The sequence below is a fragment of the Pseudophryne corroboree genome, chromosome 4 (genome assembly GCF_028390025.1).
Source record: "Pseudophryne corroboree isolate aPseCor3 chromosome 4, aPseCor3.hap2, whole genome shotgun sequence".
Taxonomy (NCBI): Eukaryota; Metazoa; Chordata; class Amphibia; order Anura; family Myobatrachidae; genus Pseudophryne; species Pseudophryne corroboree.
Genome location: NC_086447.1, coordinates 89,363,918 through 89,390,538, shown reverse-complemented (window position 1 = coordinate 89,390,538; position 26,621 = coordinate 89,363,918). Strand labels below are relative to the sequence as shown.

Sequence of the window (26,621 nt, the reverse complement as noted above, 5' to 3'; positions counted from 1 at the left end):
TTCTGGCTTCTGTGAGGGGGACGGCGGCGCGGCTCCGGGAACGAACAGCTAGGCGCACCAAGTGATCGGACCCTCTGGAGCTAATGGTGTCCAGTAGCCTAAGAAGCAGAGCCTTTGAACTCACAGAAGTAGGTCTGCTTCTCTCCCCTCAGTCACACGAAGCAGGGAGCCTGTTGCCAGCAGTGCTCCCTGAAAATAATAAACCTAACAAAAGTCTTTTTAGAGAAACTCAGTAGAGCTCCCCTAGTGTGTGTCCAGTCTCTCTGGGCACAGAATCTAACTGAGGTCTGGAGGAGGGGCATAGAGGGAGGAGCCAGTTCACACCCATTTAAAGTCTTAAAGTGCCCATGTCTCCTGCGGATCCCGTCTATACTCCATGGTCCTTTTGGAGTCCCCAGCATCCTCTAGGACGAAGGAGGAAACTGCTAGCAAGCGATTAACTCGGAATGACCCCCCTGGTGCATGCGCACTGTCTTCTGTTTGGTTGTGTGTGCATGCGCAGTGTGCTGATAATCACTCATTGTGTAATTGTCCGCATTTGCAACTGATGCTGAATAAGGCCCTACATCTAAAACTATATATGCAAAAGTTTCCAGAACTTGAGATATTTTACAACCTATTTACATCTGCTGTGTGCATGTTAGTTATCTGTTATGCACACCAGTGCCTGCAGGAAAGTACTGGTGTCAGGACTGTTATGCACTCCAGTGCCTGCAGGAATGTACTGGTGTTTGAACTGTTATGCAAAACAAATGGACTTACAGACAGACTGGGGAATATGACATAACGTACACAGAAGGTGATAGGTTAACAAAATACACACAAAGTGAACAGAGAAGCCCAGAGGCTAAGGAACTGGGTATCTCCCTTGTATTAGAACTGCTCAGATGGGAAAAGCAAGATGTTGTGTTTTAATACGTAGAGAACCCGAAATGCTGTTGCTAAGGGCAACAGCAAAACCCTAAAGGGTTACCAACGGGTGTGGCAGTAAACTCCTTGGTCAGAGATGGAATGATAGACACAAGGAGAGTCTCCACAATCCTAATTCTCACTTGCAGTGCACAGGTTCAGCTTACTGCCACTAAACTGACCCCTGACACCTAGCACAGTGAGACAGGATTAGACAGGCAAGTCTTAGAATACAGCCGCAAACTTGCTAAGTTCACAGAGTAGTAACAGAACCCCAGCAAGCTAAACGACTGACTCCGGTCTTACTGCTAGGTCTGGATTGGCAGAGTGTAATACCAAATCCCCAGGCCTATTTGCAGTAAGCAACAAACAAATACAAAGCTACACAGTACTGGCTAACTTTCAGAAACTGACTAACCAACAAAGATTCAGCAGCATCTGCTTACCCTGAGAAGAGGCCTTATAAAGCAGGTGCTGTCCACGCCCCACTCAGACCTCACAGACTGTGAGCACAAAAACCAGCACCGGATCCCCTGCCATGCACAGAGCCTATAACCACTGCACAGCAAAAGACCCGAACCGGAGTTTCAGCTGCGCTCAGGTCACTCCGCTAGCACTTGTCTCCCGGTTGCCATGACGACGTGGCAGCACAGGGCAGGAGACCCTAACAGTACCCCCCCTCTGACGAGGGGTCAAAGAACCCCTACCACCGGGTTTATCGGGGAACTGCGAGAAGAAAGAGCGTATTAGTCTGGGGGCATGAAGATCACAACTGCGCACCCACGACCGCTCCTCCGGGCCATACCCCTTCCAGTGCACCAAAAATGACAGCCGACCCCGAACCACCTTGGAGTCAAGAATCCTTTCAACAACAAACTCCCTCTGGCCACGTATCAGAAGAGGGGAAGGTCTTCCACTGGAAGAAGGATTACTAATCGCCCGTTTTAAAAGGGAACAATGAAAGGTTTTATTGATACCCAAAGAACGGGGCAGATCTAACTGAAATGCCACCGGATTGATAACCCTGGTGATCTTATAAGGGCCGATGAACCGGGGGCCTAACTTATGAGATGGCTGTCTCAACTTCAAATTCTTGGTAGACAACCAGACGAAGTCTCCTAATTTGAAGCTGCAGGGTCTTTTCCGCTTATCAAAAACCCTTTTGGTCACTAATGACACAGACACAAGGGCTTTCTTCACTTTCCGCCAAATACCTCTAAGGACCGAAACCACAGAGGAACCACCAGGCGTGGAGTCCAGGGGGTCAAAAGAATTGGCCTTAGGATGATGCCCATACACACAAAGGAATGGAGAGATCCCTGTAGCAGAGTGAGCCGCGTTGTTATAGGCAAACTCCGCCATGGACAGATGAGCAACCCAGTCAGTCTGACACTTGGAGACATAACACCTGAGGAACTGCTCCAAGGACTGGTTCACCCTTTCAGTCTGCCCATTAGACTGCGGATGGTAGCCCGACGACAAGCTGACAGAAATCTGGAGATCGGAACAAAATGCCCTCCAGAATTTGGCCACAAACTGGGATCCGCGGTCAGAGACCACATCAAGTGGCAACCCGTGGAGACGCACAACATGCAGCATAAATAATTCAGACAGGCGTCTGGCCGATGGCAGCCCAACCAGTGGAACGAAGTGCGCCATCTTCGAAAACCTGTCAACGACAACCCAGATGGCTGTCATCCCCGAGGATTTGGGCAAGTCCACCACAAAATCCATTGAAATGTGGGTCCATGGCTTAGATGGGATAGAGAGTGGATGTAATGGGCCAACCGGAACCCCTCTAGGAGTCTTATTTCGGGCACAGATGTCACATGCCCGAACCCACTGATCCACATCCTTAGCCACCGAGGGCCACCACACCGCCCTAGATAGCAACTCCCGAGTTCTGGCAATACCCGGGTGACCTGCAGACTTCTTGGCATGGAATTCCAGGAACACTCGCTGTCTTAACCTAGGAGGCACAAACAAAAGACCTACCGGAAGGTCTGGAGGAGCCTGCTCCTGTGCTCTAAGGACTAATGATAAGAGGTCCTGGGTAATGCCCACTTTAATACATGATGGGGAAACAATGGGCAACGGCTCCTCGGTGGTCTCCTGGATTGGAGCAAAACTCCGCGAGAGCGCATCAGCCTTGATGTTTTTTGACCCAGGGCGATATGTTATCAAAAAATTAAAGCGAGCAAAAAACAAAGCCCATCGTGCCTGCCTGGCATTGAGACGCTTCGCTGACTCTAAATATGCCAGATTCTTATGGTCAGTGAGAATTGAGACCACAAACTTAGCCCCCTCAAGCCAGTGTCTCCACTCCTCGAGTGCATCCTTAATAGCCAACAATTCCCGGTTACCCACGTCATAAATCATCTCGGCAGGCGAAAATTTACGGGAAAAGTAAGCACAGGGATGAAGGCGATTATCAGACACTCCCATCTGAGAAAGCACTGCCCCAATACCCATCTCAGAGGCATCCACCTCCACCACAAAAGGACGCTCTGGATCTGGGTGTCGCAGCACCTTGGCCGAAACAAATGCCCTTTTGAGACGGGCAAAAGCCGCTTTAGCCTCACAAGACCAGTGAGCAACATCCGCCCCTTTCTTAGTGAGTGCCACCAAGGGCGCCACTATAGACGAAAATCCAGCGATAAATCGTCTATAAAAATTCGCAAAGCCCAGGAAACGCTGAAGCGCCTTCAAACTAGTGGGCTGCACCCAATCCAGGACTGCCTGTACCTTGGAACCCTCCATTTGGAAACCTTCTGGGGAGATAATATATCCTAGAAATGCGATTTGCTGAACTTCAAATTCGCACTTCTCCAGCTTCGCCCCAAGCCGGTGGTCTCTGAGTTTCTGGAGGACTAAGCGTACATGCTTCCGATGTTCCTCCAGGGAATGGGAGAAGATTAGGATGTCATCTAAGTATACAACTAAGAATCTATCCAAATATTCCCTGAGCACATCATTCATGAAATCCTGGAAGACTGCCGGTGCATTACAGAGCCCAAAAGGCATCACCAAATATTCATAATGCCCTGAGTGGGTATTAAAGGCAGTCTTCCATTCATCCCCCTCTCTTATTCGGATTAGATTGTACGCACCGCGTAGGTCAATCTTAGAAAAAATGGTGGCAGTACGAAGCTGGTCAAACAAGACCGAAATGAGAGGCAGTGGGTATGAGTTTTTAATCGTGATACGGTTCAATTCCCTGAAGTCGATGCAGGGTCGCAACGAACCGTCCTTTTTACCCACGAAGAAGAACCCCGACCCAACTGGAGACTGTGAAGGTCTGATAAATCCCTTAGCCAAGTTCTCCTGAATGTACTCTGCCATAGCCTGAGTCTCAGGACGTGACAGGGAGTACAACCTGCTCTTGGGAAGCTTAGCATTTGGCAACAAATCAATGGCACAGTCATAGGGGCGATGGGGAGGTAGTACCTCTGCAACTTTTTTGGAGAACACGTCCGCAAAATCTGCATAACACCCTGGCAATCCTGGCAAACTTAGCTGCGAGAGCCTGACTGGAAGGCTCAAGCAACTCCTGAAACAATCAGTACCCCAACTAAGAATCTCCCCAGAGACCCAGTCAAATTGAGGATTGTGGGCCCTTAACCAGGGTAACCCCAACACCAATGGGGCAAAAGTACAGACAGTCACATAAAAGGACAATTTTTCAGAGTGTGTGGCTCCAATAAACAAAGAAATCTGGCTAGTGCAAGAGGTAATTTTACCTTGGGATAATGATTCCCCGTTTAACCCACAAATCTCAATTTCCGATGCCAGGGGTACTAAGGGAACAGAGTGTTTCAGGGCGAATTGGCGGTCCATAAAAACCCCGTCGGCCCCACTGTCCACAAAGGCCTCAGTCTTGACAGTTTGACCGAGGATCTTCAAGGTCACCGGAATGATAAAAGTCTTCTTGGGAAATTCTGACTTCTGGCCTGACAGGATATTTCCCATCACCCTCAGGCCCTGAAGTTTTCCGGCTTTTCTGGGCATGATACTACCACATGACCTTTATTCCCACAGTACAAACACAACCCCTGCTGTCTCCTCCGCGTCTTCTCACGCGAGGAGAGGCGGGTAGCCCCAATCTGCATAGGCTCCTCTGAAAATTCCTCAGAGTCTGAGGTTCCCTTGGGAAGGAAGGAAATCTCAGTCTCCCTTTCAAGCCTACGCTCTCTCAGCCGTCTATCCACCCGGATGGATAACTGCATGAGCTGATCCAAGCTATCAGGCAAGGGATATTGTACCAGTTGGTCCTTTATCTGGTTAGAAAGACCTCTTCGGTACTGGTGTCTCAGGGCTGGGTCATTCCACTGGGTATCATGGGCCAACCTCCGAAACTCCGTACAGTAAACCTCAACTGGCCTTCGCCCTTGCTTAAGGATCGAAATCTTAGCCTCGGCTGAGGCCGTCTTGTCAGGGTCATCATACAACATGCCCAGTGCCGTAAAAAAAGCATCAACACTTTTAAGCGACGGACAGTCAGGCTGCAACCCATATGCCCAGACCTGTGGGTCTCCTTGTAGCAAGGAAATCACTATGCCCACCCGCTGAATCTCCGACCCAGAAGACTGAGGCCTAAGCCGGAAGTATAGCTTGCAGCTCTCCTTGAAACAAAAGAACTGCGAGCGATCTCCAGAAAAACGATCCGGGAGATTTACTTTCGGCTCCTTAACCCCTGCAGGTGCTGCTGCTGCGGGAGCTCCGCCAGCAGCCTGGGAGGTGTGCATTTTAATGGACAAATCATTAAATTGTTGAGTCAGGACCTGCACCTGATCGACCACCTGTTGCAACGTATTTTGAGGGGTATGCTCCATATTCCCACAAAATTTCAACAGGAGTATTAGGCTGCTGAATATGTTATGCACACCAGTGCCTGCAGGAAAGTACTGGTGTCAGGACTGTTATGCACTCCAGTGCCTGCAGGAATGTACTGGTGTTTGAACTGTTATGCAAAACAAATGGACTTACAGACAGACTGGGGAATATGACATAACGTACACAGAAGGTGATAGGTTAACAAAATACACACAAAGTGAACAGAGAAGCCCAGAGGCTAAGGAACTGGGTATCTCCCTTGTATTAGAACTGCTCAGATGGGAAAAGCAAGATGTTGTGTTTTAATACGTAGAGAACCCGAAATGCTGTTGCTAAGGGCAACAGCAAAACCCTAAAGGGTTACCAACGGGTGTGGCAGTAAACTCCTTGGTCAGAGATGGAATGATAGACACAAGGAGAGTCTCCACAATCCTAATTCTCACTTGCAGTGCACAGGTTCAGCTTACTGCCACTAAACTGACCCCTGACACCTAGCACAGTGAGACAGGATTAGACAGGCAAGTCTTAGAATACAGCCGCAAACTTGCTAAGTTCACAGAGTAGTAACAGAACCCCAGCAAGCTAAACGACTGACTCCAGTCTTACTGCTAGGTCTGGATTGGCAGAGTGTAATACCAAATCCCCAGGCCTATTTGCAGTAAGCAACAAACAAATACAAAGCTACACAGTACTGGCTAACTTTCAGAAACTGACTAACCAACAAAGATTCAGCAGCATCTGCTTACCCTGAGAAGAGGCCTTATAAAGCAGGTGCTGTCCACGCCCCACTCAGACCTCACAGACTGTGAGCACAAAAACCAGCACCGGATCCCCTGCCATGCACAGAGCCTATAACCACTGCACAGCAAAAGACCCGAACCGGAGTTTCAGCTGCGCTCAGGTCACTCCGCTAGCACTTGTCTCCCGGTTGCCATGACGACGTGGCAGCACAGGGCAGGAGACCCTAACATTATCTCTGTTACTGAAACGTTTGCAAGTGTTTGTAGCTATTATGGACCCTGGGCCTAATTCAGCTTCAATTGTGGTTTTGCAAAAAAATCGCAAAACTACAACTCTTTTCTTTAACATGCGGGAGGCTGCCCAGCACAGGGCAAGGCTGCTCCACATGCCGGATCCTACCCCCCTGCTAACATGCGAGGTAGCCCCATGTGTAGGTGGTTAGAGGGTCACCATGTTTCGTGTCGCAGCGGCTCCTTTTTAGCAGAATCTGCAATCCTTTTTTTTTTTTTGTATGCTACTAGCCACCCACCAACTGCAGCCACGCTCTAATTGCGATCGCACCGCAATTAGGGGGTCACTACAGCGCATGCGTATTCACCGCAGTGCGCAGGTGCGTCGTATGGGTACAAAGCGGATCGTTGCTGAGCGATGGATTTAATGAAGAATCCATTCGCACAGCCGATCGCAAGGAGATTGACAGGTAGAGGGAGTTTGTGGGTTTCAACTGACCGTTTTCTGGGAGTGTTTGGAAAAACGCAGGCGTGTCCAAGTGTTTGCAGGGCGAGTGTCTGGCATCAATTCCGGGTCCAAAAAGACTGAAGTGATCGCAAGGGCTGAGTAAGTCCAGATCTACTCAGAAACTGCAAAAACTTATTCATCCCGCTCGGCTGCACATGCGTTCGCACACTTGCAAAGCGAAAATACACTCCCCCGTGGGCGGCGACTATCTGAGCGCTGCTCTGCAAAAAATAGCTAGCGAGCGATCAACTCGGAATGAGGGCCTTAGTGTGTGGTCGCAGAAACTTGGAAAGGCTCCTGCCGGCAGGAGGAGTCCCGCCACCATTTTTACGATCGTGTGACGACATACAACCACCACGAAAACGCCGCCGACACCCCCCCCCCCCCATTTCCCAAGTGCAGGCCCTGCAACGGTCAACAAATGCCCCCTGTCAATTAGCCAGAGGCATTTGCATTTAATGCAACCCAATCACATTAACTGCATGCGCAAGATGGGACCAGGATTATTGCGGGCGCATCGATTAGCGATGCGACCTCAATAACCCCCTATATACAGTACGAGATAAGGGATCTTGTATTAAAGGATTAGTGAAGCTCAGATTTCCCTTTCATATTTTAAGGTGAGTCTGAAGGATCCCAATTCTCTGACACTCATTATACAGCATTTACCCTCTATGAAATAATGTGGTGTAAATCTAGGGGGTCAATCAGGGAAATAGGCGAAAGGCATTTGCAAATCGCACTGGCAGGACAGGAGCCTCTTTGTTCGGCATATGTCTGGTTGTTCCCCAGGAAGCAGAATCACAAGACGGTCACTGCTTTTCCGCAGGCAGAACTTATGACTTCTTATTTCTTTTAGTTTATTTTGCACATGAATGGAAAAAAAACAAAAGCCCACAGAAAATAACATATCTGTTATTACTAATTTACTAATTGCTAGAATAATTTAATGCCATACCAAAATTAATGCGTCTGGCTGTGCCAAATTGGGAAAACAACAGTAACAGCTTAGTTCTTCACGGTTTCATTATATTTACTGGGAAAGAAGATAGAGGGGAAATAAAGATCATTGGCCCAAATTAAATAAGCCTTAACAAGAGAAAGTTGAGACTCATAAGGAGTCATAAAGTACCAGCCAACCAACAGCCTGTGACATGGCAGCTGGTCATTTATCACTCCTTATGCGTCTTAACATTATCTCTTGTTAAGGCTTAATACATTTGGGCCAATGTTCCCCCTCCCACCTGACTCATGTTATCATGCTTTGCCCAAAGGCTGTGGTTTAGGCCCATTGGAGGTCATTCAGGCGTGGTCAAGGAAGCAGCAGTGATAGCGATGTATGGTGAAGCAGCAGGAGGCGTCTATTACAAGCAGGCGCCTCCTGCTACAGTAGTGATTCGACCTCCGTCCTAGAATCCAGCATCAGATTAGGCACCCACCATCAGGCAGCTTACGGTACCCATGGTGTCGCGCAAGCCGTTAGCCGCAGTGGTCAGGAAATCTCTGTCCAAGGACAGAGATCCCTGATGTCTTCCCTCCTCCTAAACAGCGAAGACATGCCTCCGTTTTCACAAATGGAGGCCGTTGCAGTCCCCGAAAAGGCATCAGACTGTCAATCAATGACCAGCGTCCTATGTTGCAGGATTCGTTTGCACACGTGCAGTACAGGTCATGCACAAAGTACTGAAAAGCGATGGGCACAGGTGCTACCTGAATGAGGCCCATTATGTGGATAGTTTATGTACAAATCCGATGGTGTGGGGTCTGCACAGGTTCAAGACCCATTCTGTACATGTTCAGAACAGGTTTTGAGATATCGCTTGCAGATCCTGTCAGCCATAGCATAATTGACATGCTGTGGCGTCCCTGTAGGAGACCCCTTTCTCCTACAGATACCTATCTCCTACAAACCTCTATCTCCTACAGACCCCTATCTCCTACAGATCCTTATCTCCTACAGACCCTTATCTCCTACAAGCACCTATCTCCTACAGACCCCTGTCTCCTATAGACCCCTATCTCCTACAGATGCCTATATTCTACAGACCCCTATCTCCTACAGACCCCTATCTCCTATAGACCCCTATCTCCTACAGATCCCTATCTCCTACAGATCCCTATCTCCTACAAGCACCTATCTCCTACAAACCCCTATCTCCCATAGACCCCTATCTCCTACAGACCCCTATCTTCTACAGATGCCTATATTCTACAGACCCCTGTCTCCTACAGACTCCTATCTCCTACAGACCCCTATCTCCTACAGACGCCTATCTCTTACAGACCCCTATCTCCTACAGACCCCTATCTCCTACAGACGTCTATCTCCTACAGACGTCTATCTCCTACAGACCCCTATCTCCTACAGACCCCTATCTCCTACAGTCCCCTGTCTCCTACAGACCCCTATCTCCTACAGTCCCCTATCTCCTACAAGCACCTATCTCCTACAGACCCCTATCTCCTACAGACGCCTATCTCTTACAGACCCCTATCTCCTACAGACCCCTATCTCCTACAGACGTCTATCTCCTACAGACCCCTATCTCCTACAGACGCCTATCTCTTACAGACCCCTATCTCCTACAGACCCCTATCTCCTACAGACCCCTATCTCCTACAGACCCCTATCTCCTACAGACGTCTATCTCCTACAGACCCCTATCTCCTACAGACCCCTATCTCCTACAAATGTCGATCTCCTACAGCGGCTGTGCAATTCTTTCCAAACATGAATCAGGCCCACACTCCATTACAGCCCAGTTGCATCTATTCAGTTGTAAGTGGAGCTTACATACGTACTATTTGCCATCGCTCATACGTGAGTGCACTCAGTTCTGGAGAATGAGCAGCATAAATTCACACAGCAGACGTTCTGCACCAGCGCCACTATGTGTGTACAACCTCCTTGTGATACTACGTTTGTGCTCTCACAAAGGTCCTCCTCCTGAGTGGCGGTAGTTGCAGGCAGCCACGGAAGCTTGAGTTACTATTTAACGCAAGATTTCATAGGACTAATGCAGGAGTCCGTGTATCTGCATGCAAAAAGCAGCGACGCTTATTGTTATTATGCTGACCGAGAGTATTGGCACTTGCACCAGCCGCATGCTAGGTGTGAGATCCGTCACAGACGAGCTTCCCTTGTCCGTACCCATGTGTCGCACTGAGCATTAGCTACATGCCATCGACGCTCCCATGGCTCTCTCTCATTATAGGGAGGTTCTATGTGCTCGCATTGTTGCAGCCCAGTTCCCACCCCAAAATGCCCAACAGATCCAGCCAAGTTCCATACAACTCAGAATAGGACAGCCATACCCAAAAATAGCAACAATTCCAATCTGAGCAAGCGCAGTATTGAGAAACTCGCCATTTGTGAGTGTGAACTGAGATCCGCCTTACTCAGAATCAGCCCCAAACTATATCAGACACAGGAATGTAGTGTATAAACAACAAAATAAGGTTCAGTATTCATGATCTTAAATTTCTCAGTACATACACATAACATACAGTACTGTTACTTCCTCTATTCTGTGTCCTCTAATATGCCTGTCGGACATCTTGCATTATTAGATCTAAGTAACCTTGGGGCAGATGTATTAACCTGGAGAAGGCATAAGGAAGTGATAAACCAGTGATATGTGCAAGGTGATAAAGGCACCAGCCAATCAGATCCTAATTGTTAATTTACATATTGGAGCTGATTGGCTGGTGCCTTTATCACCTTGCACATATCACTGGTTTATCACTTCCTTATGCCTCCTCCAGGTTAATACATCTGCCCCCTTGTGGTTTACAGGGAAGCCATGTCTCATGCATTTTAGAGATGAGCGCCTGAAATTTTTCGGGTTTTGTGTTTTGGTTTTGGGTTCGGTTCCGCGGCCGTGTTTTGGGTTCGACCGCGTTTTGGCAAAACCTCACCGAATTTTTTTTGTCGGATTCGGGTGTGTTTTGGATTCGGGTGTTTTTTTTTTAAAACACTAAAAAACAGCTTAAATCATAGAATTTGGGGGTCATTTTGATCCCATATTATTATTAACCTCAAAAACCATAATTTCCACTCATTTTCAGTCTATTCTGAATACCTCACACCTCACAATATTATTTTTAGTCCTAAAATTTGCACCAAGGTCGCTGGATGACTAAGCTAAGCGACACTAGTGGCCGACACAAACACCTGGCCCATCTAGGAGTGGCACTGCAGTGTCACGCAGGATGTCCCTTCCAAAAAACCCTCCCCAATCAGCACATGACGCAAAGAAAAAAAGAGGCGCAATGAGGTAGCTGACTGTGTGAGTAAGATAAGCGACCCTAGTGGCCGACACAAACACCGGGCCCATTTAGGAGTGGCACTGCAGTGTCACGCAGGATGTCCCTTCCAAAAAACCCTCCCCAATCAGCACATGACGCAAAGAAAAAAAGAGGCGCAATGAGGTAGCTGACTGTGTGAGTAAGATTAGCGACCCTAGTGGCCGACACAAACACCGGGCCCATTTAGGAGTGGCACTGCAGTGTCACGCAGGATGTCCCTTCCAAAAAACCCTCCCCAATCAGCACATGACGCAAAGAAAAAAAGAGGCGCAATGAGGTAGCTGACTGTGTGAGTAAGATTAGCGACCCTAGTGGCCGACACAAACACCGGGCCCATTTAGGAGTGGCACTGCAGTGTCACACAGGATGTCCCTTCCAAAAAAACCTTCCCAATCAGCACATGACGCAAAGAAAAAAAGAGGCGCAATGAGGTAGCTGACTGTGTGAGTAAGATTAGCGACCCTAGTGGCCGACACAAACACCGGGCCCATTTAGGAGTGGCACTGCAGTGTCACGCAGGATGTCCCTTCCAAAAAACCCTCCCCAATCAGCACATGACGCAAAGAAAAAAAGAGGCGCAATGAGGTAGCTGACTGTGTGAGTAAGATTAGCGACCCTAGTGGCCGACACAAACACCGGGCCCATTTAGGAGTGGCACTGCAGTGTCACGCAGGATGTCCCTTCCAAAAAACCCTCCCCAATCAGCACATGACGCAAAGAAAAAAAGAGGCGCAATGAGGTAGCTGACTGTGTGAGTAAGATTAGCGACCCTAGTGGCCGACACAAACACCGGGCCCATTTAGGAGTGGCACTGCAGTGTCACGCAGGATGTCCCTTCCAAAAAACCCTCCCCAAACAGCACATGACGCAAAGAAAAAGAAAAGAAAAAAGAGGTGCAAGATGGAATTGTCCTTGGGCCCTCCCACCCACCCTTATGTTGTATAAACAAAACAGGACATGCACACTTTAACCAACCCATCATTTCAGTGACAGGGTCTGCCACACAACTGTGACTGATATGACGGGTTGGTTTGGACCCCCCCCAAAAAAGAAGCAATTAATCTCTCCTTGCACAAACTGGCTCTACAGAGGCAAGATGTCCACCTCATCATCACCCTCCGATATATCACCGTGTACATCCCCCTCCTCACAGATTATCAATTCGTCCCCACTGGAATCCACCATCTCAGCTCCCTGTGTACTTTGTGGAGGCAATTGCTGCTGGTCAATGTCTCCGCGGAGCAATTGATTATAATTCATTTTAATGAACATCATCTTCTCCACATTTTCTGGATGTAACCTCGTACGCCGATTGCTGACAAGGTGAGCGGCGGCACTAAACACTCTTTCGGAGTACACACTTGTGGGAGGGCAACTTAGGTAGAATAAAGCCAGTTTGTGCAATGGCCTCCAAATTGCCTCTTTTTCCTGCCAGTATAAGTATGGACTGTGTGACGTGCCTACTTGGATGCGGTCACTCATATAATCCTCCACCATTCTTTCAATGGTGAGAGAATCATATGCAGTGACAGTAGACGACATGTCCGTAATCGTTGTCAGGTCCTTCAGTCCGGACCAGATGTCAGCATCAGCAGTCGCTCCAGACTGCCCTGCATCACCGCCAGCGGGTGGGCTCGGAATTCTGAGCCTTTTCCTCGCACCCCCAGTTGCGGGAGAATGTGAAGGAGGAGATGTTGACAGGTCGCGTTCCGCTTGACTTGACAATTTTCTCACCAGCAGGTCTTTCAACCCCAGCAGACTTGTGTCTGCCGGAAAGAGAGATCCAAGGTAGGCTTTAAATCTAGGATCGAGCACGGTGGCCAAAATGTAGTGCTCTGATTTCAACAGATTGACCACCCGTGAATCCTTGTTAAGCGAATTAAGGGCTCCATCCACAAGTCCCACATGCCTAGCGGAATCGCTCCGTGTTAGCTCCTCCTTCAATGTCTCCAGCTTCTTCTGCAAAAGCCTGATGAGGGGAATGACCTGACTCAGGCTGGCAGTGTCTGAACTGACTTCACGTGTGGCAAGTTCAAAGGGCATCAGAACCTTGCACAACGTTGAAATCATTCTCCACTGCGCTTGAGACAGGTGCATTCCACCTCCTATATCGTGCTCAATTGTATAGGCTTGAATGGCCTTTTGCTGCTCCTCCAACCTCTGAAGCATATAGAGGGTTGAATTCCACCTCGTTACCACTTCTTGCTTCAGATGATGGCAGGGCAGGTTCAGTAGTTTTTGGTGGTGCTCCAGTCTTCTGTACGTGGTGCCTGTACGCCGAAAGTGTCCCGCAATTTTTCTGGCCACCGACAGCATCTCTTGCACGCCCCTGTCGTTTTTTAAATAATTCTGCACCACCAAATTCAAGGTATGTGCAAAACATGGGACGTGCTGGAATTTGCCCATATTTAATGCACACACAATATTGCTGGCGTTGTCCGATGCCACAAATCCACAGGAGAGTCCAATTGGGGTAAGCCATTCTGCGATGATCTTCCTCAGTTGCCGTAAGAGGTTTTCAGCTGTGTGCGTATTCTGGAAAGCGGTGATACAAAGCGTAGCCTGCCTAGGAAAGAGTTGGCGTTTGCGAGATGCTGCTACTGGTGCCGCCGCTGCTGTTCTTGCGGCGGGAGTCCATACATCTACCCAGTGGGCTGTCACAGTCATATAGTCCTGACCCTGCCCTGCTCCACTTGTCCACATGTCCGTGGTTAAGTGGACATTGGGTACAACTGCATTTTTTAGGACACTGGTGAGTCTTTTTCTGACGTCCGTGTACATTCTCGGTATCGCCTGCCTACAGAAGTGGAACCTAGATGGTATTTGGTAACGGGGGCACACTGCCTCAATAAATTGTCTAGTTCCCTGTGAACTAACGGCGGATACCGGACGCACGTCTAACACCAACATAGTTGTCAAGGACTCAGTTATCCGCTTTGCAACAGGATGACTGCTGTGATATTTCATCTTCCTCGCAAAGGACTGTTGGACAGTCAATTGCTTACTGGAAGTAGTACAAGTGGGCTTACGACTTCCCCTCTGGGATGACCATCGACTCCCAGCAGCAACAACAGCAGCGCCAGCAGCAGTAGGCGTTACACGCAAGGATGCATCGGAGGAATCCCAGGCAGGAGAGGACTCGTCAGAATTGCCAGTGACATGGCCTGCAGGACTATTGGCATTCCTGGGGAAGGAGGAAATTGACACTGAGGGAGTTGGTGGGGTGGTTTGCGTGAGCTTGGTTACAAGAGGAAGGGATTTACTGGTCAGTGGACTGCTTCTGCTGTCGGCCCAAGTTTTTGAACTTGTCACTGACTTATTATGAATGCGCTGCAGGTGACGTATAAGGGAGGATGTTCCGAGGTGGTTAACGTCCTTACCCCTACTTATTACAGCTTGACAAAGGCAACACACGGCTTGACACCTGTTGTCCGCATTTCTGGTGAAATACTTCCACACCGAAGAGCTGATTTTTTTGGTATTTTCACCAGGCATGTCAACGACCCTATTCCTCCCACGGACAACAGGTGTCTCCCCGGGTGCCTGACTTAAACAAACCACCTCACCATCAGAATCCTCCTGGTCAATTTCCTCCCCAGCGCCAGCAACACCCATATCCTCCTCATCCTGGTGTACTTCAACACTGACATCTTCAATCTGACTATCAGGAACTGGACTGCGGGTGCTCCTTCCAGCACTTGCAGGGGGCGTGCAAATGGTGGAAGGCGCATGCTCTTCACGTCCAGTGTTGGGAAGGTCAGGCATCGCAACCGACACAATTGGACTCTCCTTGTGGATTTGGGATTTCGAAGAACGCACAGTTCTTTGCGGTGCTACTGCTTTTGCCAGCTTGAGTCTTTTCATTTTTCTAGCGAGAGGCTGAGTGCCTCCATCCTCATGTGAAGCTGAACCACTAGCCATGAACATAGGCCAGGGCCTCAGCCGTTCCTTGCCACTCCGTGTGGTAAATGGCATATTGGCAAGTTTACGCTTCTCCTCCGACAATTTTATTTTAGGTTTTGGAGTCCTTTTTTTACTGATATTTGGTGTTTTGGATTTGACATGCTCTGTACTATGACATTGGGCATCGGCCTTGGCAGACGACGTTGCTGGCATTTCATCGTCTCGGCCATGACTAGTGGCAGCAGCTTCAGCACGAGGTGGAAGTGGATCTTGATCTTTCCCTAATTTTGGAACCTCAACATTTTTGTTCTCCATATTTTAATAGGCACAACTAAAAGGCACCTCAGGTAAACAATGGAGATGGATGGATACTAGTATACAATTATGGACGGACTGCCGAGTGCCGACACAGAGGTAGCTACAGCCGTGAACTACCGTACTGTGTCTGCTGCTAATATAGACTGGTTGATAAAGAGATGTCGTAGTATGTATGTATGAAGAAGAAAGAAAAAAAAACCACGGTTAGGTGGTATACAATTATGGACGGACTGCCGAGTGCCGACACAGAGGTAGCCACAGCCGTGAACTACCGTACTGTACTGTGTCTGCTGCTAATATAGACTGGTTGATAAAGAGATGTCGTAGTATGTATGTATGAAGAAGAAAGAAAAAAAAACCACGGTTAGGTGGTATACAATTATGGACGGACTGCCGAGTGCCGACACAGAGGTAGCCACAGCCGTGAACTACCGTACTGTACTGTGTCTGCTGCTAATATAGACTGGTTGATAAAGAGATGTCGTAGTATGTATGTATAAAGAAGAAAGAAAAAAAAACCACGGTTAGGTGGTATACAATTATGGACGGACTGCCGAGTGCCGACACAGAGGTAGCCACAGCCGTGAACTACCGTACTGTACTGTGTCTGCTGCTAATATAGACTGGTTGATAAAGAGATGTCGTAGTATGTATGTATGAAGAAGAAAGAAAAAAAAACCACGGTTAGGTGGTATACAATTATGGACGGACTGCCGAGTGCCGACACAGAGGTAGCCACAGCCGTGAACTACCGTACTGTACTGTGTCTGCTGCTAATATAGACTGGTTGATAAAGAGATGTCGTAGTATGTATGTATAAAGAAGAAAGAAAAAAAAACCACGGTTAGGTGGTATACAATTATGGACGGACTGCCGAGTGCCGACACAGAGGTAGCCACAGCCGTGAACTACCGTACTGTACTGTGTCTGCTGCTAATATAGACTGGTTGATAAAGAGATGTAGTAGTATGTATGTATAAAGAAGAAAGAAAAAAAAACCACGGGTAGGTGGTATACAATTATGGATGGACTGCCGAGTGCCGACACAGAGGTAGCTACAGCCGTGAACTACCGTACTGTGTCTGCTGCGACTGGATGATAAATAATGATATAAAAAATATATATATATCACTACTGCAGCCGGACAGGTATATATATTATATAATGACGGACCTGCTGGACACTGTCTGTCAGCAGAATGAGTTTTTTATAGAATTAAAAAAAAAACACCACACAAGTGAAGTCACACGACGAGTGTTTAACTTTTTCAGGCAATCACAATATAGTATACTACTAACTATACTGGTGGTCAGTGTGGTCAGGTCACTGGTCAGTCACACTGGCAGTGGCACTCCTGCAGCAAAAGTGTGCACTGTTTAATTTTAATATAATATGTACTCCTGGCTCCTGCTATAACCTATAACTGGCACTGCAGTGCTCCCCAGTCTCCCCCACAATTATAAGCTGTGTGAGCTGAGCACAGTCAGATATATAATATATACATAGATGATGCAGCACACTGGGCTGAGCAGTGCACACAGATATGGTATGTGACTGTCTTGTACTCCTGGCTCCTGCTATAACCTATAACTGGCACTGCAGTGCTCCCCAGTCTCCCCCACAATTATAAGCTGTGTGAGCTGAGCACAGTCAGATATATAATATATACATAGATGATGCAGGCATGCAGCACACTGGGCTGAGCAGTGCACACAGATATGGTATGTGACTGAGTCACTGTGTGTACCATTTTTTTCAGGCAGAGAACGGATATATTAAATAAAACAACTGCACTGCTGGTGGTCACTGTGGTCAGTCACTAAACTCTGCACTCTCTTCTACAGTATCAGCCTCAGGTCAATCTCTCTCTCTCTCTCCTAATCTAAATGGAGAGGACGCCAGCCACGTCCTCTCCCTATCAATCTCAATGCACGTGTGAAAATGGCGGCGACGCGCGGCTCCTTATATAGAATCCGAGTCTCGCGAGAATCCGACAGCGTCATGATGACGTTCGGGCGCGCTCGGGTTAACCGAGCAAGGCGGGAAGATCCGAGTCGCTCGGACCCGTGAAAAAAAACATGAAGTTCGTGCGGGTTCGGATTCAGAGAAACCGAACCCGCTCATCTCTAATGCATTTGTCTTCTTAATACTGTATACTGTACTTTTGTGGTAACTAAAAGGCGGAAGGAGCAGATTTATTAAGCCTGGAGAAGTGATAAAGTGGAAGGTGATAATGCACTAGCCAATCAGCTACAGTCATTTTTCAAACTCACTAACTCAGCCTCTTAACTTGGCAGTTAGGAGCTGATTGGCTGGTGCGTTATCACCTTCCACTTCTCTAGGCTTAATACATCTGCCCCAAAGTATTTTATCCCTTTTATATATTACCACTGGTCTATAACCTTATAGTAGGCCAAAGATATTTGGTCTGATCCAAAGGTGGGCGCAATATTGGACACAGTGGAGAGACATTTTGCTCCTCCGCATGTGTCACAGCCGCACTGCGCACACACGGCGATTGATTAGTGATAGAAGACGCAGTGAGGATTTATTCACAAAGTGATACCCCTTTTAGACCGCCTGAGGTGGGTTGCACCCGGGAAGCGACCGCCTCAGGCCCCTCGCCGCTGCTGTTCCTAACCCGGCATATTGCCGGGATGGTGACGTCAGCAGTGACGTGCCGGGGGCGGCGCTTAGAGATCACATGATCTGCAAGCTCCACCCGTCTACACAGAGTGAACAGGAAATGAGTCGATGCGACCCGGCTTCCCGTTTACACAGCACAACGAGCTGGGTTGAACACGTGTTCAACCCTGCTCGCTACCCAAGTTGGAATACTGGGTCGCTCGACCCGGATTATTCCAACTGGGCCGTTTCAGACCGTACAGCAACACGGATTATGCGCGCTCATGTGCAATAACCCGTGTTCAAAGCTGAGGTTCTAAAAGGGGTATGAGTGACAGGTGGTGACCGTATGGGAGGAGGTAATGGGAGGTGGTTTAAAAAATGCAGATGTGTCACACGCCTCCTACTCAGCTACCGCAAACACTTTAGTCAAGGCGTAAATCCAGAGACATCATAGGCTGCTCAGACGCTCAGTGGTGTCATGGACGTTCATGACGTGGATAGGCGTCTCTGAACACGAGAGAGAGTCGTTAGCATATTTTCTCTAGTCTCCTGCGTCTGAAGTCGCAGCTGTGAATGCAACTGCAATCTCCACTGAATCAGGCTCATTATTTTGTTTGAGGACAGGAACATTATTTTGGTATTATAATGTTGATATAGGTCTTTAATGTAAAAACTTGTCTTCTTTGTATCATAAAGTAATCATATTGCTAATCTTAATATCCTCCTTCAAAACTAAATCTTCCGAGCTAGTACTTCAAATATACTTTCCCGTCAACCCTTTTGAACAATCCATTTGGAATCGTGGTCACACAAGCCTGGAGATCTCTGCTTGAAAAATGAAGGTGTTTATCACAGTGTACGGGGTTCATTTACTAAGGTGCGAGTTGTCAAAGCTGCAATAGGAATAAATGCTATACAGTAGGAGCAGGGGCGCTTTAAAGGCCCGTACACACTGGTCGATATATCGGCCGTTCTTTTGAACGTGTGCTCATAATATTTAATTTTATTTCTTTTTAACTTCCCCCTTGATGCTGGACATGCCCACTATCTGGAAAGTCTTGGGGGGAGGGTGCTGCTGCCATGGCCCATGGCTAGACCTTACGGTGCCCATACACGTGTGATATTATCGATACTATCCTTCGATTTCGACCACATCTGTGCGAGAAATCGAAGGATTGTATGCACATTTAAGGTACCTTTCGACGCGATGCGCGGGCATGCCGGTTGAATATCGCGTCTCAAGATATTATGTGCTGCACATAATATTTCTCGCATCGCAGTGCGATCGCATGTGGTTTTAAACCCACATGAGATATATCGCACTGCGATGTGCGATGGGCACCCACCAGGAGCGGTCAGAAGCCGCTCCCACTCGGCGGTGATGTGCCCATCACGTGATTACCATGCGATCTATCGCATGATCGCATGGTAACCACTTTGGCAGATCAGGTGCGATTTGATCGCACCTGAACTGCCGGTGCGACGCCCCGCGATGTCGCGTTGCGGGGCATCGCACAAGTGTATGGCCAGCATTACACCTCTGGTGCTGCCCATGTGGGGCCACTAGTACAAAATTTTCCAGGGCCGCTTTTTGTTCCCAATCCGCCCCTGGGTACAATAGTGACTTACAGTCAGGGATGGACTGGGGGCCAAAATCGGTCCTGGCTTGCGCGTGCGGGGCACGCAGACACTAGCGACAGGGGCGTGCCACAAGTCAAGGGGGCGTGGACTCGCGGCACGCCCTCATTTCCATGGAAACGGGCAGAGGCGGGCCGCAACTCAGGGGGTGTGGACTCACGGCACGCCTCGATTACCTTGGTCAGGGGGGCGGGGGAGCATCCACAACAGAGAGCCGGAGGCTGCGCTGAATGCGGCCTTTCCAGCTCTCTGAATGACAGGACCGGCCCTGCTTTTGCCAGAAGTGCCAGATGGGCAGTCCGGCCCTGCTTTTGCCAGAAGTGCCAGATGGGCAGTCCGGCCCTACTTACAGTTGAAGACAATATAGGACAAGTACAGGGTAAATAAACACTGACATAAGTATCAGGGTGGCAGAAAACCGGGGGATTAGGTGCCGTCGAGGCTGGTTAAAGTAAGAGAAGGATAAGCACATGAGGGATGAGGGCCCTGCTCGTGACAGCTTACATTCTAAAGTATAAATCTATCCACATATCTTTTTGGTACTTGAGAGAAATCACCTTAGATCCCTGCAGCAAGAAGGTGGCATCCAAGACAATATTTGTGCCAGGAAACAACAAGGTGCTCTTTCTGCAAGTCATGTACAGCTTTGGAGCACAAGCCACTAGCACCCAAGGGCAGATCATGGAGCCTACAGGTGCCAGGCATGTAAGGCATCGACCGATAAGTACATTCAGACTGTCAGACAGCATATGGGCATTTATATTTGTATATACAGTAGATGATGGACCTTACCAATGATCATCAGGTATAATGCAGAAATGATGTCAGCTTCTTTTGAAAGTTTGGATTCAAATAAGTCTCCGCCTCTTTCAATCATTGGAATGAGGCCATGATTTTCCAATAATGTTTTGTTTGTTGCCATCCTGCTTCAAGTGTCAGTCATGCCTGTAGGTAAACAGAAAAGGCGCGTGTTTAATCCTGCAAGTAGAAGATTTACCTGTGACTGCAGATGCAAGTACATAGATACTGGGACCAGAAGGGGCAATAATACATGTACTGTGCACACAGCTGAGACAGACAACACATATTGGGGGTAATTCTGAGTTGATCGCAGCAGGAACTTTGTTAGCAGTTGGGCAAAACCATGTGCACTGTAGGGGAGGTAGATATAACATGTGCAGAGAGAGTTAGATTTGGGTGGGGTGTGATCCAATTGAAATCTAAATTGCAGTGTAAAAATAAAGCAGCCAGTATTTACCCTGCACAGAAACAAAATAACCCACCCAAATCTAACTCTCTCTGCACATGTTATATCTGCCTCCCCTGCAGTGCACATGGTTTTGCCCAACTGCTAACAAAATTCCTGTTGCGATCAACTCAGAATTACCCCCATTAAGCCTATGGATTCACTAGGAACTACTAGCAATATCCCTGAGGCATAATGCGAAAATATCAGTATAAATGCTGCAGTAACAGACAGCTTTTATTTTCTAAACTGCAGAAGAAAAATGTTGTCTAGAATATAAGAGGAATGCACATGGGATGGACAAATGGGATTCAGTTAAAATGCCACCGTATGGGATCCCGGCGGTCAAATTACGATGCTGGAATCCCTCATGGAAGTCGGGATCCCGGCGTCAAAATATGGAACCCAGGAATCCCAAATGTTCTTCCAGTAGAATGCGCTCGCGTTCTCCCACTGTCGGGGGGGATTAGGTCTAGGCATTAGAAGGGGGGTTAGGGTTACGGAGCAGGGATGGGAAGGTTATGGTTAGGTACCGGGGAGGGGGTTCTAGGGTTAGGCACTTGGAAGGGAAGGTTAGGTTTAGGCACCAAGCGGAGAGTTTTAGGGTTAGGCATCACCAGGGAGGGTTAGGGTTAGGCACCCACAAGGGAGGGTTAGGGTAGGCGGCAGCGGAAGGTTAGGGTACTTTTGGAATGGCTGTTGGGATTCTGATTGCCGGGATGCCACTGTCGGGCGTCTGACCACCGACATCCAGTCCGGAAAAATCCATAATCCAATTATAGAGTGATTTGAGATGCTCTGTTAGATTAATAAGAAAAGAGGACAGGGAGTTATTGTGTAGATGATAGGAGGACAAACATTGTGGTCTCAAGTGAGAGTAGAGCGGTCTCCCAGATCACTGGGAAAGTGTACGGTCTGAGAGTCTGACAATGCAATTTGCAGTGAGTTGCATTATTGTGGGACTGCTTCTCAATGGTACAAACAGCGCCACTGATCAGGAGGAGGAGGGACCAGATTCACACCATTTGCAGACCCAGGATCCCTTGTTCTTCTCACCAGGATCTCTCCTCAAGATCTCACATGGAGGAAAAATCAATAGGAGCAAGTATGTACAAAGGTCAGCAAGCACTCAAGGAGCGGGAAAATACTTACAGAACACTGGGGGGTAAAAAGATGTTTCAAACATTTAAAAGAAAACAGATGGAGAAGTTTCCCATAGCCCATAATCAGCTTCTAGCTACCATTTTATATCATGTAGTTAATGAATGTTAGCTGGAAGCTGATTGGTTGACATGAGTAATTTCTCCATTTGTCCCTTTTTTGGACGTTTGATACATTTCCCCTATTGCTCGTTGAATCACATTTAAATTGGAGGGGAAAAGACAAAAACAGAATAATTATTATAGTATTTGTGGTAAAACAGTTCATGAGTGCATCGGACAAACATGTGCTAGGCACACACACAGGTTTGTAGTGGTGGTGATAAGTAGAGATGAGCGCCTGAAATTTTTCGGGTTTTGTGTTTTGGTTTTGGGTTCGGTTCCGCGGCCGTGTTTTGGGTTCGACCGCGTTTTGGCAAAACCTCACCGAATTTTTTTTGTCGGATTCGGGTGTGTTTTGGATTCGGGTGTTTTTTTTAAAAAACACTAAAAAACAGCTTAAATCATAGAATTTGGGGGTCATTTTGATCCCATATTATTATTAACCTCAAAAACCATAATTTCCACTCATTTTCAGTCTATTCTGAATACCTCACACCTCACAATATTATTTTTAGTCCTAAAATTTGCACCAAGGTCGCTGGATGACTAAGCTAAGCGACACTAGTGGCCGACACAAACACCTGGCCCATCTAGGAGTGGCACTGCAGTGTCACGCAGGATGTCCCTTCCAAAAAACCCTCCCCAATCAGCACATGACGCAAAGAAAAAAAGAGGCGCAATGAGGTAGCTGACTGTGTGAGTAAGATAAGCGACCCTAGTGGCCGACACAAACACCGGGCCCATTTAGGAGTGGCACTGCAGTGTCACGCAGGATGTCCCTTCCAAAAAACCCTCCCCAATCAGCACATGACGCAAAGAAAAAAAGAGGCGCAATGAGGTAGCTGACTGTGTGAGTAAGATTAGCGACCCTAGTGGCCGACACAAACACCGGGCCCATTTAGGAGTGGCACTGCAGTGTCACGCAGGATGTCCCTTCCAAAAAACCCTCCCCAATCAGCACATGACGCAAAGAAAAAAAGAGGCGCAATGAGGTAGCTGACTGTGTGAGTAAGATTAGCGACCCTAGTGGCCGACACAAACACCGGGCCCATTTAGGAGTGGCACTGCAGTGTCACGCAGGATGTCCCTTCCAAAAAACCCTCCCCAATCAGCACATGACGCAAAGAAAAAAAGAGGCGCAATGAGGTAGCTGACTGTGTGAGTAAGATTAGCGACCCTAGTGGCCGACACAAACACCGGGCCCATTTAGGAGTGGCACTGCAGTGTCACGCAGGATGTCCCTTCCAAAAAACCCTCCCCAATCAGCACATGACGCAAAGAAAAAAAGAGGCGCAATGAGGTAGCTGACTGTGTGAGTAAGATTAGCGACCCTAGTGGCCGACACAAACACCGGGCCCATTTAGGAGTGGCACTGCAGTGTCACGCAGGATGTCCCTTCCAAAAAACCCTCCCCAATCAGCACATGACGCAAAGAAAAAAAGAGGCGCAATGAGGTAGCTGACTGTGTGAGTAAGATTAGCGACCCTAGTGGCCGACACAAACACCGGGCCCATTTAGGAGTGGCACTGCAGTGTCACGCAGGATGTCCCTTCCAAAAAACCCTCCCCAATCAGCACATGACGCAAAGAAAAAAAGAGGCGCAATGAGGTAGCTGACTGTGTGAGTAAGATTAGCGACCCTAGTGGCCGACACAAACACCGGGCCCATTTAGGAGTGGCACTGCAGTGTCACGCAGGATGTCCCTTCCAAAAAACCCTCCCCAAACAGCACATGACGCAAAGAAAAATAAAAGAAAAAAGAGGTGCAAGATGGAATTGTCCTTGGGCCCTCCCACCCACCCTTATGTTGTATAAACAAAACAGGACATGCACACTTTAACCAACCCATCATTTCAGTGACAGGGTCTGCCACACGACTGTGACTGATATGACGGGTTGGTTTGGACCCCCCCCAAAAAAGAAGCAATTAATCTCTCCTTGCACAAACTGGCTCTACAGAGGCAAGATGTCCACCTCATCATCACCCTCCGATATATCACCGTGTACATCCCCCTCCTCACAGACTATCAATTCGTCCCCACTGGAATCCACCATCTCAGCTCCCTGTGTACTTTGTGGAGGCAATTGCTGCTGGTCAATGTCTCCGCGGAGGAATTGATTATAATTCATTTTAATGAACATCATCTTCTCCACATTTTCTGGATGTAACCTCGTACGCCGATTGCTGACAAGGTGAGCGGCGGCACTAAACACTCTTTCGGAGTACACACTTGTGGGAGGGCAACTTAGGTAGAATAAAGCCAGTTTGTGCAATGGCCTCCAAATTGCCTCTTTTTCCTGCCAGTATAAGTATGGACTGTGTGACGTGCCTACTTGGATGCGGTCACTCATATAATCCTCCACCATTCTTTCAATGGTGAGAGAATCATATGCAGTGACAGTAGACGACATGTCCGTAATCGTTGTCAGGTCCTTCAGTCCGGACCAGATGTCAGCATCAGCAGTCGCTCCAGACTGCCCTGCATCACCGCCAGCGGGTGGGCTCGGAATTCTGAGCCTTTTCCTCGCACCCCCAGTTGCGGGAGAATGTGAAGGAGGAGATGTTGACAGGTCGCGTTCCGCTTGACTTGACAATTTTCTCACCAGCAGGTCTTTCAACCCCAGCAGACTTGTGTCTGCCGGAAAGAGAGATCCAAGGTAGGCTTTAAATCTAGGATCGAGCACGGTGGCCAAAATGTAGTGCTCTGATTTCAACAGATTGACCACCCGTGAATCCTTGTTAAGCGAATTAAGGGCTCCATCCACAAGTCCCACATGCCTAGCGGAATCGCTCCGTGTTAGCTCCTCCTTCAATGTCTCCAGCTTCTTCTGCAAAAGCCTGATGAGGGGAATGACCTGACTCAGGCTGGCAGTGTCTGAACTGACTTCACGTGTGGCAAGTTCAAAGGGCATCAGAACCTTGCACAACGTTGAAATCATTCTCCACTGCGCTTGAGACAGGTGCATTCCACCTCCTATATCGTGCTCAATTGTATAGGCTTGAATGGCCTTTTGCTGCTCCTCCAACCTCTGAAGCATATAGAGGGTTGAATTCCACCTCGTTACCACTTCTTGCTTCAGATGATGGCAGGGCAGGTTCAGTAGTTTTTGGTGGTGCTCCAGTCTTCTGTACGTGGTGCCTGTACGCCGAAAGTGTCCCGCAATTTTTCTGGCCACCGACAGCATCTCTTGCACGCCCCTGTCGTTTTTTAAATAATTCTGCACCACCAAATTCAAGGTATGTGCAAAACATGGGACGTGCTGGAATTTGCCCATATTTAATGCACACACAATATTGCTGGCGTTGTCCGATGCCACAAATCCACAGGAGAGTCCAATTGGGGTAAGCCATTCCGCGATGATCTTCCTCAGTTGCCGTAAGAGGTTTTCAGCTGTGTGCGTATTCTGGAAACCGGTGATACAAAGCGTAGCCTGCCTAGGAAAGAGTTGGCGTTTGCGAGATGCTGCTACTGGTGCCGCCGCTGCTGTTCTTGCGGCGGGAGTCCATACATCTACCCAGTGGGCTGTCACAGTCATATAGTCCTGACCCTGCCCTGCTCCACTTGTCCACATGTCCGTGGTTAAGTGGACATTGGGTACAACTGCATTTTTTAGGACACTGGTGAGTCTTTTTCTGACGTCCGTGTACATTCTCGGTATCGCCTGCCTAGAGAAGTGGAACCTAGATGGTATTTGGTAACGGGGGCACACTGCCTCAATAAATTGTCTAGTTCCCTGTGAACTAACGGCGGATACCGGACGCACGTCTAACACCAACATAGTTGTCAAGGCCTCAGTTATCCGCTTTGCAGCAGGATGACTGCTGTGATATTTCATCTTCCTCGCAAAGGACTGTTGAACAGTCAATTGCTTACTAGAAGTAGTACAAGTGGGCTTACGACTTCCCCTCTGGGATGACCATCGACTCCCAGCAGCAACAACAGCAGCGCCAGCAGCAGTAGGCGTTACACGCAAGGATGCATCTGAGGAATCCCAGGCAGGAGAGGACTCGTCAGAATTGCCAGTGACATTGCCTGCAGGACTATTGGCATTCCTGGGGAAGGAGGAAATTGACACTGAGGGAGTTGGTGGGGTGGT

At 48.3% G+C, this 26,621-nt stretch overlaps 1 protein-coding gene across 3 annotated transcripts in view; it reads right to left on the bottom strand.

Moving 5' to 3' along the window:
* The window catches only part of OPN5 (opsin 5), a 255,314-nt gene that overhangs the window by 96,289 nt on the left and 132,404 nt on the right, over nt 1-26,621 (bottom strand). For all 3 annotated transcript variants that reach the window (XM_063915251.1, XM_063915249.1, XM_063915250.1), the window contains exon 2: nt 20,809-20,961. In XM_063915251.1, coding sequence (XP_063771321.1) covers nt 20,809-20,938 — 130 coding nt within the window. In that variant the 5' untranslated portion in view covers nt 20,939-20,961. The remainder of the gene's footprint in view (nt 1-20,808; nt 20,962-26,621) is intronic.